Consider the following 13,656-nt stretch of genomic DNA (forward strand, 5'->3'; position numbering starts at 1 on the left):
CTTTGATGAAAAATTATTTGAAAAATTTTAGCGATGAGATGAGATGAGATGCGATGAGCTACAAGAGAATTGGGTAAGGCTTACAGAATAGCTCATCATTTGATCTTGTTTCTAGGTTCTTGAAAGTCTTTGCAGGATGGTTGAAGAATCGAAGAAACGTAATAGAGAAGAAGCGGAGGAAAACGACGTCGAACAGCATGAAGAAAGCTCTGAAAAGTTGTCGCAGACCTTTGGAGAGTTAGAGTTGTCGCAACCTACTCTAAAGGCCATTGACAAAATGGGCTTTACAACGATGACCTCTGTTCAGGCAAGGACCATACCACCACTTTTGGCTGGTAGAGATGTTCTTGGTGCTGCCAAGACTGGGTCCGGTAAGACGTTGGCGTTTTTGATTCCAGCTATTGAAAGGTTACATTCGTTGAAGTTTAAACCAAGAAATGGTACTGGTGTTATCGTCATCACGCCTACCAGAGAGTTAGCATTGCAGATCTTTGGTGTCGCTCGAGAACTAATGGAATTCCATTCACAGACCTTTGGTATTGTTATCGGTGGTGCCAATAGAAGACAAGAAGCAGATAAATTGGTTAAAGGTGTTAATCTGCTAATTGCAACACCTGGTAGATTACTGGATCATTTGCAAAATACAAAGGGATTTGTATTTAAAAATTTGAAAGCATTGATTATCGATGAAGCTGACCGTATCTTAGAAATTGGGTTTGAAGAAGAAATGAGACAGATTATCAAGATTTTACCTAATGAAGACAGACAATCGATGTTATTTTCAGCTACCCAGACCACCAAGGTGGAAGATTTGGCAAGAATTTCCTTGAGAGCAGGGCCTCTTTTCATCAATGTGGTCTCTGAGAAGGATAACTCTACAGTAGAGGGGTTAGAACAAGGTTATGTGGTTTGTGATAGTGATAAAAGATTTTTATTGCTGTTCTCGTTTTTGAAGAGAAACCAGAAGAAGAAGATTATCGTTTTCCTGTCATCTTGTAATTCTGTCAAATACTATGCGGAATTGCTCAATTACATCGACTTACCGGTGTTAGAGTTGCACGGTAAACAGAAACAACAAAAGCGTACAAATACTTTCTTTGAATTCTGCAACGCTGAAAGAGGTATCTTGGTCTCTACTGATGTGGCCGCCAGAGGTTTGGATATTCCAGCTGTTGATTGGATTATCCAATTCGATCCACCTGATGATCCAAGAGATTACATTCACAGAGTCGGTAGAACGGCTAGAGGTGCAAAGGGTAAGGGTAAATCCTTAATGTTTTTGACTCCTAATGAATTAGGATTCTTGAGATATTTGAAAGCGGCTAAAGTTCCATTGAACGAGTACGAATTCCCAACTAATAAAATTGCAAACGTTCAATCACAATTGGAGAAATTGATTAGATCTAACTATTACCTGCATCAAACCGCAAAGGATGGATACCGTGCATATCTACAAGCTTATGCATCTCATTCTTTAAAGACCGTCTACCAAATTGATAAATTAGATTTGGCTAAAGTCGCTAAGTCCTATGGATTTCCAGTACCACCAAAGGTTAACATTACCATAGGAGCCAGCGGCAAGACTCTAGTAAACAAGAAACGGAAGGTAAATAGAAACTAGAAGGTTCATGTATAGAATATTTGGTAGCCGTAGGGTTCATCATTGATGTATAATAATTGAGGAAGCAAAATAAAAGCAGAAAAAATGAGGAAAAACCTGCGAAGAAACTGTAAAATGAAATATTTCCGTATTACTTTGAATATATGGAATTGATTGATAATACTTGAGCGGCTAATATCTAAAATTTAGTAGTGTATGAATTGATATATGCTCTGTCTCATGATCACGTGATCATGAAATTCTTATTAGCCACAGCTGAAAAAAATTATAGTCATTAAAAGTTGTCACCATCGATTGATGAGCAAAGGCATCTTCTAATACAGCTTAGCAAGCTTACAACCCCAATACATTATGTCGTTAGCTATTTCTTTTGACAAAGGTAAGGGCCATGCTCAGGCAGTCACCTTTGCCAATAATTTCAAGATCGCCTTAGGGCTCGAATATGCTGCAAAGGGAACTAAGACTACTGTTAACGAAGATAACGTGGGACCAGCTTTGATCCAAGGTGAATCATTCCGTTTATTTGATTCTAATGCAATTTTGAGATATTTGCTCAATGATTTTGCTCCTCAACAAGTCGATGAATACGAATACGCATTATCTTCTCTCGAGCACCTTTTACACCAGAAACAAGTGCCTAAGGAACATGCTGATGAATGCGTCGATAAGGCTTTAAACAATTACTTGACCAGTTTGGAAGAACCATTATCTGCTACTAGATTGATAAGTTTTGTTAATGCTTACAGTTTGAACCCTGATGCTGTAAAGGCTAGATTCCCACAATTACCACAAGGAATTTCCAAGGCACTAGCCTCCGCTGAGAAGAGTACACCTCGTTCAGCTCAAAAAGTGGAAAGAACAGGTGCTCAGCATGTCGAGGAAGGTTTCCTAGTGAAAGATCAAGGTGAGGAAATTCTACCACAGAAAGGTGAAAAGAACATCATTATCACATCTGCGCTTCCATATGTCAACAACGTCCCACATTTGGGTAACATTGTCGGTAGTGTTCTTTCAGCTGATATCTTTGCTCGTTACTGTAAGGCAAGAAATTACAACACTTTGTTTATCTGTGGTACCGATGAGTACGGTACCGCCACAGAGACTAAGGCACTAGAGGAAAAGGTGACCCCCTTAGAACTTTGTACCAAATACCACAAGATCCATAAGGAGGTTTACGATTGGTTCCAGGTGGGTTTCGATTATTTCGGTAGAACTACTACCCCACTACAGACCGAAATTGCTCAAGATATCTTTAGCAAATTGAACGATAATGGATTTTTGGAGGAACAAACTATGAAGCAGCTGTATTGTCCAGTGCATAACTCTTTCTTAGCTGATAGATTCGTGGAAGGTGAATGTCCTAAATGTCATTACGAAGATGCTCGTGGTGATCAATGTGATAAATGTGGTGGCCTGTTGGATCCATTTGAATTGATTAATCCTCGTTGTAAATTGGATAATGCTGAACCTGAAGTTAAATATTCTGACCACATCTTTTTGTCGTTGGATAAATTGGAAGGAAGAGTTGCAGATTGGGTCAACAAGAAATCTGAAGAAGGTTTCTGGTCTAAGAATTCTAAGACTATTACTCAATCTTGGTTGAAGGATGGTTTAAGACCTCGTTGTATCACTAGAGATTTGATCTGGGGTACACCAGTTCCCTTGGAAAAATATAAGGATAAAGTGCTTTACGTGTGGTTCGATGCTACCATCGGTTATTTGTCCATAACGGCAAATTACACCAAACATTGGCAAAAATGGTGGAAGAACCCAGAAGACGTTAACCTTTACCAATTCATGGGTAAGGATAACGTTCCGTTCCATACAGTGATTTTCCCAGCATCGCAAATAGGTACCGGTGACCAGTGGACCATGTTACATCATTTGAACACCACTGAATATTTGCAATACGAAGGTGGTAAATTCTCCAAGAGTAGAAATATCGGTGTCTTTGGTAACAATGCTAAGGATTCAGGAGTCTCGCCAAGTGTCTGGAGATACTATTTGACAAGTGTAAGACCAGAATCCAGCGATTCTCACTTCTCGTGGGACGATTTCGTTACCAAGAACAACAGTGAATTGCTAGCGAACTTGGGTAACTTCGTTAACAGATTGGTTAAGTTTGTCAACGCCAAGTACAACGGTGTGGTGCCCGATTACGACGTTAAGAATCTACCTGGATTTGATTCTCTCAAATCAGATATCTCTCAAATTTTAGGCAGTTACATTGCGGAGATGGAACCTGCACATGAAAGACGTGGTCTAGAGCTTGCTATGTCCTTAAGTGCTCGTGGTAATCAATTCCTACAGGAGAACAGGCTAGACAACAACTTGTTCTCTAATTTCCCAGCTAAATCTGACGCTGTTGTTGGTGTAGGTTTGAACATTGTGTATGCGGTGGCTTCAGTTATCGGCCCCTTCTTGCCAGAAGCTGCAGAGAAGATTTACCGTATGCTGAACGCCCCACCTCTAAAGATTGACGATGAATTCCACTTAGCCATCTTGAAGGGTCACAATATCAACCCTGCAGAATACCTTTTCCAACGTATTGACGAAAAGCAAATCGATGCATGGAGAAAGCAATATGGTGGCGGTTCGCAACAGTGAATGTTGCCATGGCGCGAGCAATCCCTTCATGAGATGGGATAAGCTCTTAATTAAGTAAGAACTTAGAGGATATTTAGAAATAAACTATATAAACTTGAAGATATAATTGATCGAGCATCGAGCATCGAACTTTTCGAGCATCGGGTATGCTAGGTGGATATTTTGGGAGGACCTTAGCCAGTTGAGCCACCAATCAATCTTCAGCTTGCACTTGAGCAACATTTTTCCCCCATATACCCCCAGTTTTGCTTATGTCAATCAAGGCACGTAGTAAGTCATTTCAGGTATTTAAAGGGCTAACTTTACAATTTCTACAAAAGTTATTCTAACTTCCCCCTACAGCATGGTAGCTAGTGATCTTAACAAAGGACCTAAGATGGGAGCTATTGTTGGTTGCGCAAGTGTCGTCTGGTTTTCCATTAAATGTTTATTCCTAGTACCAATTAATATTATTAAGGATGGGTTAATATTTAGACACAAGCATGGTAAGTCATTGAGTTTTGACTTCATGCATAGAATTACCATTAGGACTCTTGTAGGGAATTCAAATGACTACCTTATTGACTGGTTCATCAATCCATACATGAAGAGGGCTGGGGATGCCATTCGTATCCCCAACTGTCCTCGTCGTAACACCACTGAGCATGCAAGCATTAGATTGACAGATGGTGATTTGGCGCTAGTGACTAAATCCTTTGGTGCTCATTTTGAAAAGGGTGTAGATGTAGAAATGAGATGGTTTGTGAAGTCTAACACATTTGATGCAAAGAAAGACCCTGTCATATATTACATCCATGGTGGTGGATTCCGTTTGAAAGAAATCGATAGCGTTATTGTGTTTTTAGGTCATATTCATGAGGCGTATCCTGAAGCTGCTATTGTGCTTGTGGATTACACTCTGACATCTGCTGCTAAGAATGCAGTTTTCCCTCAGCAGTTGTTGGAGTGTGTTGCTGGTTACGATTGGTTAACCGCAGAAAGCGGTTGTCAGAACGTATCCCTAATAGGTGATTCTTCTGGGGGTAATTTGGCTCTTGCTCTACTGGAACTTTTGCAACTATCTGCAAGACCTGCTCCCAAAAGAGCAGCTGTAATTAGCCCCTGGGTGAACCCATCACTTCATGATGAAGGATTTGCAAAACACGAAATTATTGACTATTTGCCTGCTGATAAGCTTTTTGAGTGGGGTGATTACTATACCCCAGGTCCAGAATACATCAAGAATCCATTCTTGAATATTGAGCACAACTTTGAGACCCCAGTCTGGAAGAACGTGTTGGAACAAACTGAATTGTTGGTTACTTATGGTGCAGAGGAAATGTTCCATGATCAAGTCAAACGGTTCGTTGAGAAATTGAAATTGGCCAATCCAGCTAAGTTTTCTGCTGAGAATAACGTTGTCGTTGACGATGTAGGGGCTCATACCAGTCCATTGTTCTTTACAAAATTGGACTTGAAATATTGGTTAAGTTACGATATTAACCGCAAATTTATAAGATTTCTAACGAGTTCCTAATGGAGTTCCAAGTAATCTTTTTTATATTCTGTTAGTTAATTTAGTTTTTATGTTGTACCTTTTAAGCTGTGATGAGATGAGATGAGATGAGCTTAAAAATTTCTGGCCTTGCAGTGAACTTGAATATCAACAAAGATTTGGCAAAGTCGAGAATAAGATGTCTGAAGAGATTGTTTCGAGGGTTTCCAATTACTTAACACCTCAAGTTCCTTTCAAAGCCATTGCACAAGGTGCAGAAGCAGTTGTATTCACTACAAATGTCCATCCATATCTACCGGCAAAAGATTCAAACAATAAGACCTATGTGATTAAATACAGACCACCAAAGAGGTATAGACATCCTTCAATTGATAGATCATTGACAAAACATAGAACTTTAAGTGAATCTAGATTACTAGCTAAATTGTTTTTGATTCCAGGTCTAAAAGTGCCGCAACTAATAGCGTGTGATGCTTACAATGGATACATATGGATTGAATTCTTAGGTGAAGATTTACCCAACGATGCTGGATTTAGCAATCTAAAGAATTTTCTCTGGATGTTTGCCCCCAGTGATCCTTATGATCCAATCGTCAAGGAAACTCTGATTAAAGTTGGTGAGCAAATTGGGCTCCTTCACTGGAATGATTATTGTCATGGAGATTTAACTAGTTCAAACATTGTGCTGGTTAGAGAAGGTCCTGAAAGCTGGCAACCATATTTGATAGATTTTGGTCTTGGCTCTACTTCTAACATGGTTGAAGATAAAGGTGTTGATCTCTATGTTTTAGAGAGAGCCATCGTTAGTACCCATTCTTTGTTTGCAGACACTTATAAAGAATGGCTGATGCATGGATTTTGTCAAGTGTACAAGAACAATGGTGCTGAGGGTGAAAAAAAACTCAAGGAAGTCCTCAACAGATTCCAAGAGGTTAGAATGCGTGGTAGAAAGAGAAGTATGATTGGTTAAGCTAGGTAAGGTTTATGTAGGTTTTTGATATGACTGTCTAATAGTCCCTTTGACACAACCCATCACACCGTTCAGAAGAATGACTTGTTCACCATCACATAGATCACGAACGTCAATGGGATGTTCATCTATCAGTCCCTTTTTCAGCAAGTAACGTCTCATTGTCCCGCAGAGACAACCACTTGCCAACGGTGGAGTAATGAATCTGAATTGAGTTGGATCATCTTCTTTGTATCTAATGACAGCCACACTACTAATGGACCCCTCCATCAGTTGAAATGTATCGTTATAAACCAAAATTTCACATTTTTTGTTAGTTCCATATTTTTCTGCCAATTGTGTCATTCTCTGTCTAGCTGCACTGTAAGGTTGGCGGTAAGTAGTTTTGAAGGTAGTGAACGGTGATATCTTGGTGGGTTCTGTATCAACGAATACATCCCAGTTGGAAGGAATATTAGGTATAAATCCACCTAAAATATTGGATATGAAGTAATGGGTTGTGGAAAGTGTGAAATCTGTCGGTGAAGCAGGTGGTGGCGGTAATGGTATGGGATGAGCTTCCACTCTCATCTTACCGCTGTCGTAGATTAAAACTCTCATTTTGTAGCAGTTACGTACTTCGATCAATAGACGCATCTTTTCTCGTATATCTTCCACTTCATGATAGTCAGGTATAGCTCGTATTAGATTCTCTAGTAATAGATCAATGGGCACTTGAAACCCCCATTTGAAGAACTCTAGCGAAAGGTTTAAACGTTTAAAATGTTCTCCCAATAGCAAAAATCGTTGGTAAAAAATCGGATAGAGCTCTTCCTCTGATGGTGTTGAACCTGTTAAAGTTGTTTCAGGTGGACTTGAGCCTTGGGTTCCCATGCATTCATTCATTAGAGACATTAGCGATATATCACCTGTGGTACTACTACTGTCATTTATACCACCGATGTACTCTTCGAATTTACCACTATCAGTTTCCTCTGGCAATGCGAATAAATTGTTGTCGTTATAATCCATGGTCTGTAATCTGGTATCGATTTCATTCAATTTGGCAGCTTCTTGGTCATTTTGCGATTGACTATGGTGTTGGTGATGCTGTTCTGGGAACAGATGGGTGAATGAAGGATCATAACGTAGGGTAGATAATATTTCAAAGCCTCCGGTCCCAATAGCAGGTTCAAAGTAACGTCCAATTATGTCTTGCTGAATGGTATCTAAAATCTTTTGTTCACCAGCACTTAATTCCTTCTTGGAGCCATTATTTCTCTTTGGCCTCATTGTGAACAAGTTGACTTGAAGAAAGGCTCTTGGATTTCCTTTTGTTACTTTTATTTTTTAATTGTTGATGCTTCAAAAGTCCTTGTTTAAAGGTTCATCGAGGTCGGAAAGTACACTTGAATTAATGTTCAATACAAGGTAGCTCTCGATAAAAGCCCCGCGAATCCTTAATCCTTCAAAGATGGTTGATTCCATATATCGAATTGCATCGGCATTGGAATCTGCTAAAGTTATCACTATGGATGCCGCTGCTATAGCTACTTCAAAGCTTGGTGAAACCTCCTATACTACTTATTCCAAGAATATCACACCTGAACAATTAAGCAATTTGTTGAATTCCAGGAATCCTAGAGAAATTAAAGATGGTATGAAACGTATAATTTCGGTTATGGCATCAGGAGAAACTACCATAGATGTAGAGTCGTATTTTGCCGATGTTGTAAAGAATATTATATCTGATGATGCCAAAGTAAGAATAATGGTTTGCATATATCTGTTGAGGTATGCCGAGAGGGATCCAAATTTAGCACTTCTGTCAGTGAATTCAATTCAAAAGACCCTTTCAGATGTGGATCCTGAGACTAGATGTTTCTCACTCAAGGCACTCTCTGATATGAAGATTCCATCACTATTCCCAGTAGTGTTATACACTTTAAAGAAGGCAGTAACTGACCCATCTGCAAGTGTACGTGGTGAGGTTGCTTTTTCCATGTTGAAACTCTATAGGGAGGAAGGTGAAGAAGTTGTAGAGGAATTGGAGCCGTTATTAAAGGTATTATTGTCCGATGCTGATCCATTAGTGGTATCTTCGGCTATTGTAGTGCTCAAGAAATGTTTCCCTCAACATTTGGATTGGCTTCATGGACATTTTCGCTACTACTGTGAAATTATGCGTGAATTGGATCCATGGGCCCAAAATTCTATGATTGATCTGTTGGTTTCCTACTGTAAACAATTTTTACCAAGACCTACAGTTGTCGATGCGTCTGCTTCTGCTGATGGCGTTCAATCTGCGATTTTACTTCCTGATAGATTTAACGAAATTCAATTTCCTGTTTATGACGTGGTGAACCATCCGGATTTGACACTCTTCCTACAGAGTTTGGAACCTCTAATCCACAGTATGAACCCATCGGTAATCTTATCATCTTCCAATGCATTTTACCAACTAGCTACGCCAATGCAATTTAAAAAGTCTGAATTCCCACAGGCGTTGGTTAGAACGAGTGTATTCTCAAATAATATCGGTGTAAAGAGCTCCTTACTTCAGACTATCTTAATTTTATCATCATTGGACTCATCATTATTTCTTCCATATACGAAGAAATTCTTCGTTCTACCATCTGATGACACCAGGGTCGCATGCCTAAAGTTAAAGATTTTATCCAATTTGATCAATGAATTTAATGTGAGAGTCATTGTAGATCAATTGAAATATTATATTTCAACCTCACAGTGTCCGGAATTGGTAATTACAGCAGCAAACACCTTGGCGGTTTGCGGTCAATTATCAGTCAGATGGGAATCTCATGTAATGAAATGGTTCATCTCTCACATGGAAACGAGTAAGTTGCCCAATGCAGTTCTGGATTCTTATGTTAATGTTATACGTCTGTTGAACCCAAAAAGACATCTAAAGACGATAATGAAACTGTCAGAGGTCTTAGAATCTCGTAAATTACTGGCGGATAATGTTCGTGCTGGTATTGTATGGCTTTTTGGTGAGATAGCCGCTGTGGCATACAAAATCTGTCCAGATGTTTTGAGAAAACTGATACCGCATTTTTCCTTTGAGGGGCCAGAAACTCGAAATCAGATATTGCTGCTAGCCGCCAAGCTTCTTTCTTATGATATCGATAATTTCAGGGAAAGCGGTGATGTTAATGAATATGATCTCGATAATTCTAGAATTGGGCAACTTTACAAAGCTGTAGCGTATTTGTCAGAATTTGATGGGGACTATGACATTAGAGACAGAGCACGCTGTTATTCATCGTTATTCCTTACTAGAAAATTTGAAATTGCTACTCTTTTACTACAAGCGCCCAAGCCTTCTCCGGTAGCAGCATCACTCTGGTCACCTTCCTCTAATGGTGAGCAAGACCTAGATTGGGAAAGTGTTGGGCTTGATAAAAATCTGCAAGAGTTCCATAGGATGCTCCCTTGGAATGAAAATATTCCCGAAACAGATGATGACCTTAGGAAACCTGCTGCTCTTAAGGATTATTCGAGATATAAGAAAAGCTTTTCTTCGGATTCGTTTGCAGGTAAAAATGTTTCTGGAGGAATTAATTCTGTATCTTCCGGTGATTGGCCATTGCAGCCTACCAGCAGACAGATTACTGCGACTGCTGCTGCTGCACCAGCGAAGAAATATCGTCTACAGAGTTTAGAAGAATTCTTTTCAGATATTCCATCTAAACAGACGAACAAGCCCAAGAGAAAAATTGTGATAGAGAGCTCCAGTGGGGAGGATGATGAAGAGTCATCCTCGTCTGATGAAAGTGAAAGCGGTGACTACAGAGGAGATGAAGATGAGTCTTCTTCATCTGATGAAAGCGAAGGTGGTGACGACAGAGGAGATGAAGATAAAGGTGGTGACAAAAACGACGATGGTGATGAAGATAATGCTTCATCATCCTCAGGATAATCGCCGTACTTTGTAAAAGTAGTTTAGATAATATAAAAAAGCGAATTTAATGATAATATTACAAAAGTATGTCCAATTCTTCAACTGTGTAAACATCTTCGGAGGGTAATGGATAATAAGGCACCAAAGAATCCGTATGTTGGACGTATACATTATTGTAAACTTTCCAAAATGCCTTGCGAACAACTTTAGCTGGATGGAATAAACCAACCCAGATATAGTTCATAAATATACCAGGCCCCACTGAATGGCTAAGAGCCTCCAATCCTTCCAAAATACGAACAATTGCATGTGTCGATGTTTCAAAAACGTTGGGCATCAAGAGATTCAACATGTGGATGAATGCTTCTTCGTACCCAGCACCGCTGCAGTGGAGTGCGATGTGTCTGATCACATTGGCACCAGTTTGACGATGAACTAAATCACGGTCTGTCAATGCGTCTTCTATCAGAGGTGTGATAAAATAAATATAGTCCTGAGACATTCCACCGATGTATTCAAACATGAACGCCATAGCCTTTAAAACACCGTTTTGCACATTGGTCTCTGGTGTCTTGTATTCGTTCATCAGAGCTGGTAAAACAATGTAGGGACCACAAGTCTTTGCGACTATACCTATTGCAATGGCTGTGCATACACGCAGTTGTCTTTCTTGAACTTTCAAATTGTTAAGTAATGTTACCAAAACATCCTGGGGACCGATCGCATTGGCAATAAGTCCAAAAGTGTCATTAGCGGCTTTCCTGATAGGCTTATTAGTGCTCTTTAACATTTCCAACATTTCAAAGCAAATTCTCATCCATTCCTTGGGTGGAACCGACTCCGGAGCTAAGGCAGCGATCCTACCTATCAGGTCGATACTATTAAGTTGAACTTTCTTATGTCTGTTCCTTAAGATTGGTGTCAGTGTCGGTAAGATTTGGTTAATAGGTGGTTGAATTATTGACAAATCCATTTCACAAACTGCTGTGAACAGAGCACCGAGGATGGATCCTAGGACTTCGGGATACACCTCACCTAATGATTCATAAAGCACTATATTCAATTTGTTTAGGATATCCAGCTCCCCACAATTTTTGATAACTGGTATGAATATGGCACATAAGTCAGCAGCATGTTGACGAGCTATAGCGTCCTTATGTCTCAGATGATCTAAAATGGCACTGACAATAGGTGAAATGTATGGTTTCATTCTTTTATCGAAGGCTGCAGCAACAATCCCAAATCCTTTAAAAATCGAACTGTCTTTGTTCGTCTGTTCTTGGAATGCAACTAGCATGGCATCGATAAGACGTGTCTCTAGCCTCTCATCTAGTTCACCAGTCCCTAGTAAATCTACGACTCGGGAGACAGCTGCAACGGCCATCGTTCTGAAAGGTTCCGCTTCATCTCTGAGCGGTTTGAGTAAGTGCTCGATGGTGAACTTTGCCCCGATCTTTTCAGAAAGAACCACAGTAGTGAAAACTACCATTTTGTTAATTTGGCGGTCCAGTGCAGTACGTCTAATCCAAAAATTCTTGAAAAAATCTTGGGCAACGTTTTCCCGTAGGTATCTGGGAGTCACACCCTCCGTCCTACTACATTTTTGAAGTACTAGTAAAACTGCTTTTTTCATTTCGTCATCTGGTGAACTGAATTCTCTTTTAACAATCCTCATTACTTCTTGTGTGTAATAACCGGCATATTCAGCATCCATCAATGATATCAGGGAGCCTAAACATTTCAAGAAAGCCGCTAGGATTTTTCCTCTGTGAGTTCTGACACCTCTCCACAGGCTTTCTAAAACAACATTAAATGCTTCTATACCGTATGGGTAAGAATTTTGAGCTAAAGTAGCCAACGCATTAGCACTTGCTATTCTCAAAGGTATATGTGCGTCCGTTAAACTATCACTAAGACATTCCACTAACCCTGCTAAGTGCGGCAGAACTCCAATCCCCATAAGGATACCAATTTGTTGAATTATTCTGACACCACTTTGACGGATTCTCCAGGATTTTCTTGAATGACATACCGCATTTAAAAATGGTATCAAATTGGCAATACCTAATGCCTTACCGACAACAGCCATAGCCTTTGATGTAGTATTTCTCACATAATCATCTTCGTGGTCAATATCCTTGGAGACAGATGTGATAATCGCAACTAGTCCAGCTGCATTTGCTAGAGTTGTAATGATTTCTCGTCCTGTGGCTCTAGCTAACGGATCTTCATCTATCAGTAATGGGGAAATTACTGTCAATACTTTATGAGTATATGGCTTAATCTCTCCTCCTAATTTGAATAAAACTCTTCCAATTACCTTTATCATTAAGTGTCTCTCTTGATCTTCCAAAGTTCTGTCTAGAAGAATCGGGAGGATGGAATCAAGTATCAATGTGGGTCCATAATCGCTACATTTATCTCGAAGCATCTTCATAGAGGCTTTTCTTGAAGCACTATCACCATTTTTGATCTTTAATAGCAGCAGCAGAAGTGACATTTCCTGTTTTTCACTCTTGCTGAGACTCTCAGTTGGTTTATTAGCTAGCAGTGGAGCAAAATGCTTTTGATCTGAGGGTTTAAAGAATTTTAGTCTATACTTCTCCGGTAAATCATCTGCTAGTCGGCCCACTAACTGCTTCTGTACTTCCCTTGAAGTCTCTGGAATCTCATATGCACCCACGTCCCATCTAGATTTCTTCTTGGCTGGCGGTACGACTTCATTACTCTCATCGCCTGCTGGAGCCAGCGACCTTTTCCTATCGTTAGCATCAGCAGGTCTTCTATGGTATTCATCTTGTTTCCCTTGGACACTTCTCGACTGCATTTGCCTCTGTAGTGGATCTGGATCCTCATCTTGAGTAGACTCTGACCTAATACTGTTCTGTAAATCCTGCGGTATAGAATAACTTCCACCTAGCTGATGATTCCCGTCATCAGAAGAGCCCACAAACTGGACAGCTTTGCTCATCTTGAGATCTTTTTCGTCACTTTTGTCGATGTTTTTTCTTTACATTATATGTTTGATGGAGAGATTGATCTTTAACATGGAAAGCTTC

The 13,656-nt window shown here is 39.9% G+C and overlaps 7 protein-coding genes across 7 annotated transcripts; 5 read left to right on the top strand and 2 right to left on the bottom strand.

The window, feature by feature from the left end:
- Window positions 1–136: 136 nt before the first annotated feature.
- On the top strand, window positions 137–1,621 carry HAS1 (ATP-dependent RNA helicase HAS1; the record flags this gene model as incomplete). The annotated part of the gene is made up of 1 exon (XM_002496717.1): window positions 137–1,621. The coding sequence occupies one exon, from the start codon at window positions 137–139 to the stop codon at window positions 1,619–1,621; it is 1,485 nt and encodes a 494-aa protein (XP_002496762.1).
- Window positions 1,622–1,972: 351 nt separating this feature from the next.
- Window positions 1,973–4,228, top strand: MES1 (methionine--tRNA ligase MES1; the record flags this gene model as incomplete). The annotated part of the gene is made up of 1 exon (XM_002496718.1): window positions 1,973–4,228. One exon carries the CDS (start codon window positions 1,973–1,975, stop codon window positions 4,226–4,228), a length of 2,256 nt encoding a protein of 751 aa, XP_002496763.1.
- A 343-nt stretch (window positions 4,229–4,571) lies between these two features.
- SAY1 (steryl deacetylase) lies at window positions 4,572–5,744 on the top strand (the record flags this gene model as incomplete). Its single annotated transcript, XM_002496719.1, has 1 exon — window positions 4,572–5,744. The coding sequence occupies one exon, from the start codon at window positions 4,572–4,574 to the stop codon at window positions 5,742–5,744; it is 1,173 nt and encodes a 390-aa protein (XP_002496764.1).
- Window positions 5,745–5,901: 157 nt separating this feature from the next.
- BUD32 (serine/threonine protein kinase BUD32) lies at window positions 5,902–6,693 on the top strand (the record flags this gene model as incomplete). Its single annotated transcript, XM_002496720.1, has 1 exon — window positions 5,902–6,693. The coding sequence occupies one exon, from the start codon at window positions 5,902–5,904 to the stop codon at window positions 6,691–6,693; it is 792 nt and encodes a 263-aa protein (XP_002496765.1).
- A 12-nt stretch (window positions 6,694–6,705) lies between these two features.
- On the bottom strand, window positions 6,706–7,965 carry ABZ2 (aminodeoxychorismate lyase ABZ2; the record flags this gene model as incomplete). Its single annotated transcript, XM_002496721.1, has 1 exon — window positions 6,706–7,965. The coding sequence occupies one exon, from the start codon at window positions 7,963–7,965 to the stop codon at window positions 6,706–6,708; it is 1,260 nt and encodes a 419-aa protein (XP_002496766.1).
- A 181-nt stretch (window positions 7,966–8,146) lies between these two features.
- Window positions 8,147–10,615, top strand: APL6 (AP-3 complex subunit beta; the record flags this gene model as incomplete). Its single annotated transcript, XM_002496722.1, has 1 exon — window positions 8,147–10,615. One exon carries the CDS (start codon window positions 8,147–8,149, stop codon window positions 10,613–10,615), a length of 2,469 nt encoding a protein of 822 aa, XP_002496767.1.
- Window positions 10,616–10,673: 58 nt separating this feature from the next.
- Window positions 10,674–13,568, bottom strand: HSH155 (U2 snRNP complex subunit HSH155; the record flags this gene model as incomplete). Its single annotated transcript, XM_002496723.1, has 1 exon — window positions 10,674–13,568. One exon carries the CDS (start codon window positions 13,566–13,568, stop codon window positions 10,674–10,676), a length of 2,895 nt encoding a protein of 964 aa, XP_002496768.1.
- Between the last annotated feature and the right edge of the window lie 88 nt (window positions 13,569–13,656).

Source organism: Zygosaccharomyces rouxii (genome assembly GCF_000026365.1).
Source record: "Zygosaccharomyces rouxii strain CBS732 chromosome D complete sequence".
Taxonomy (NCBI): Eukaryota; Fungi; Ascomycota; class Saccharomycetes; order Saccharomycetales; family Saccharomycetaceae; genus Zygosaccharomyces; species Zygosaccharomyces rouxii.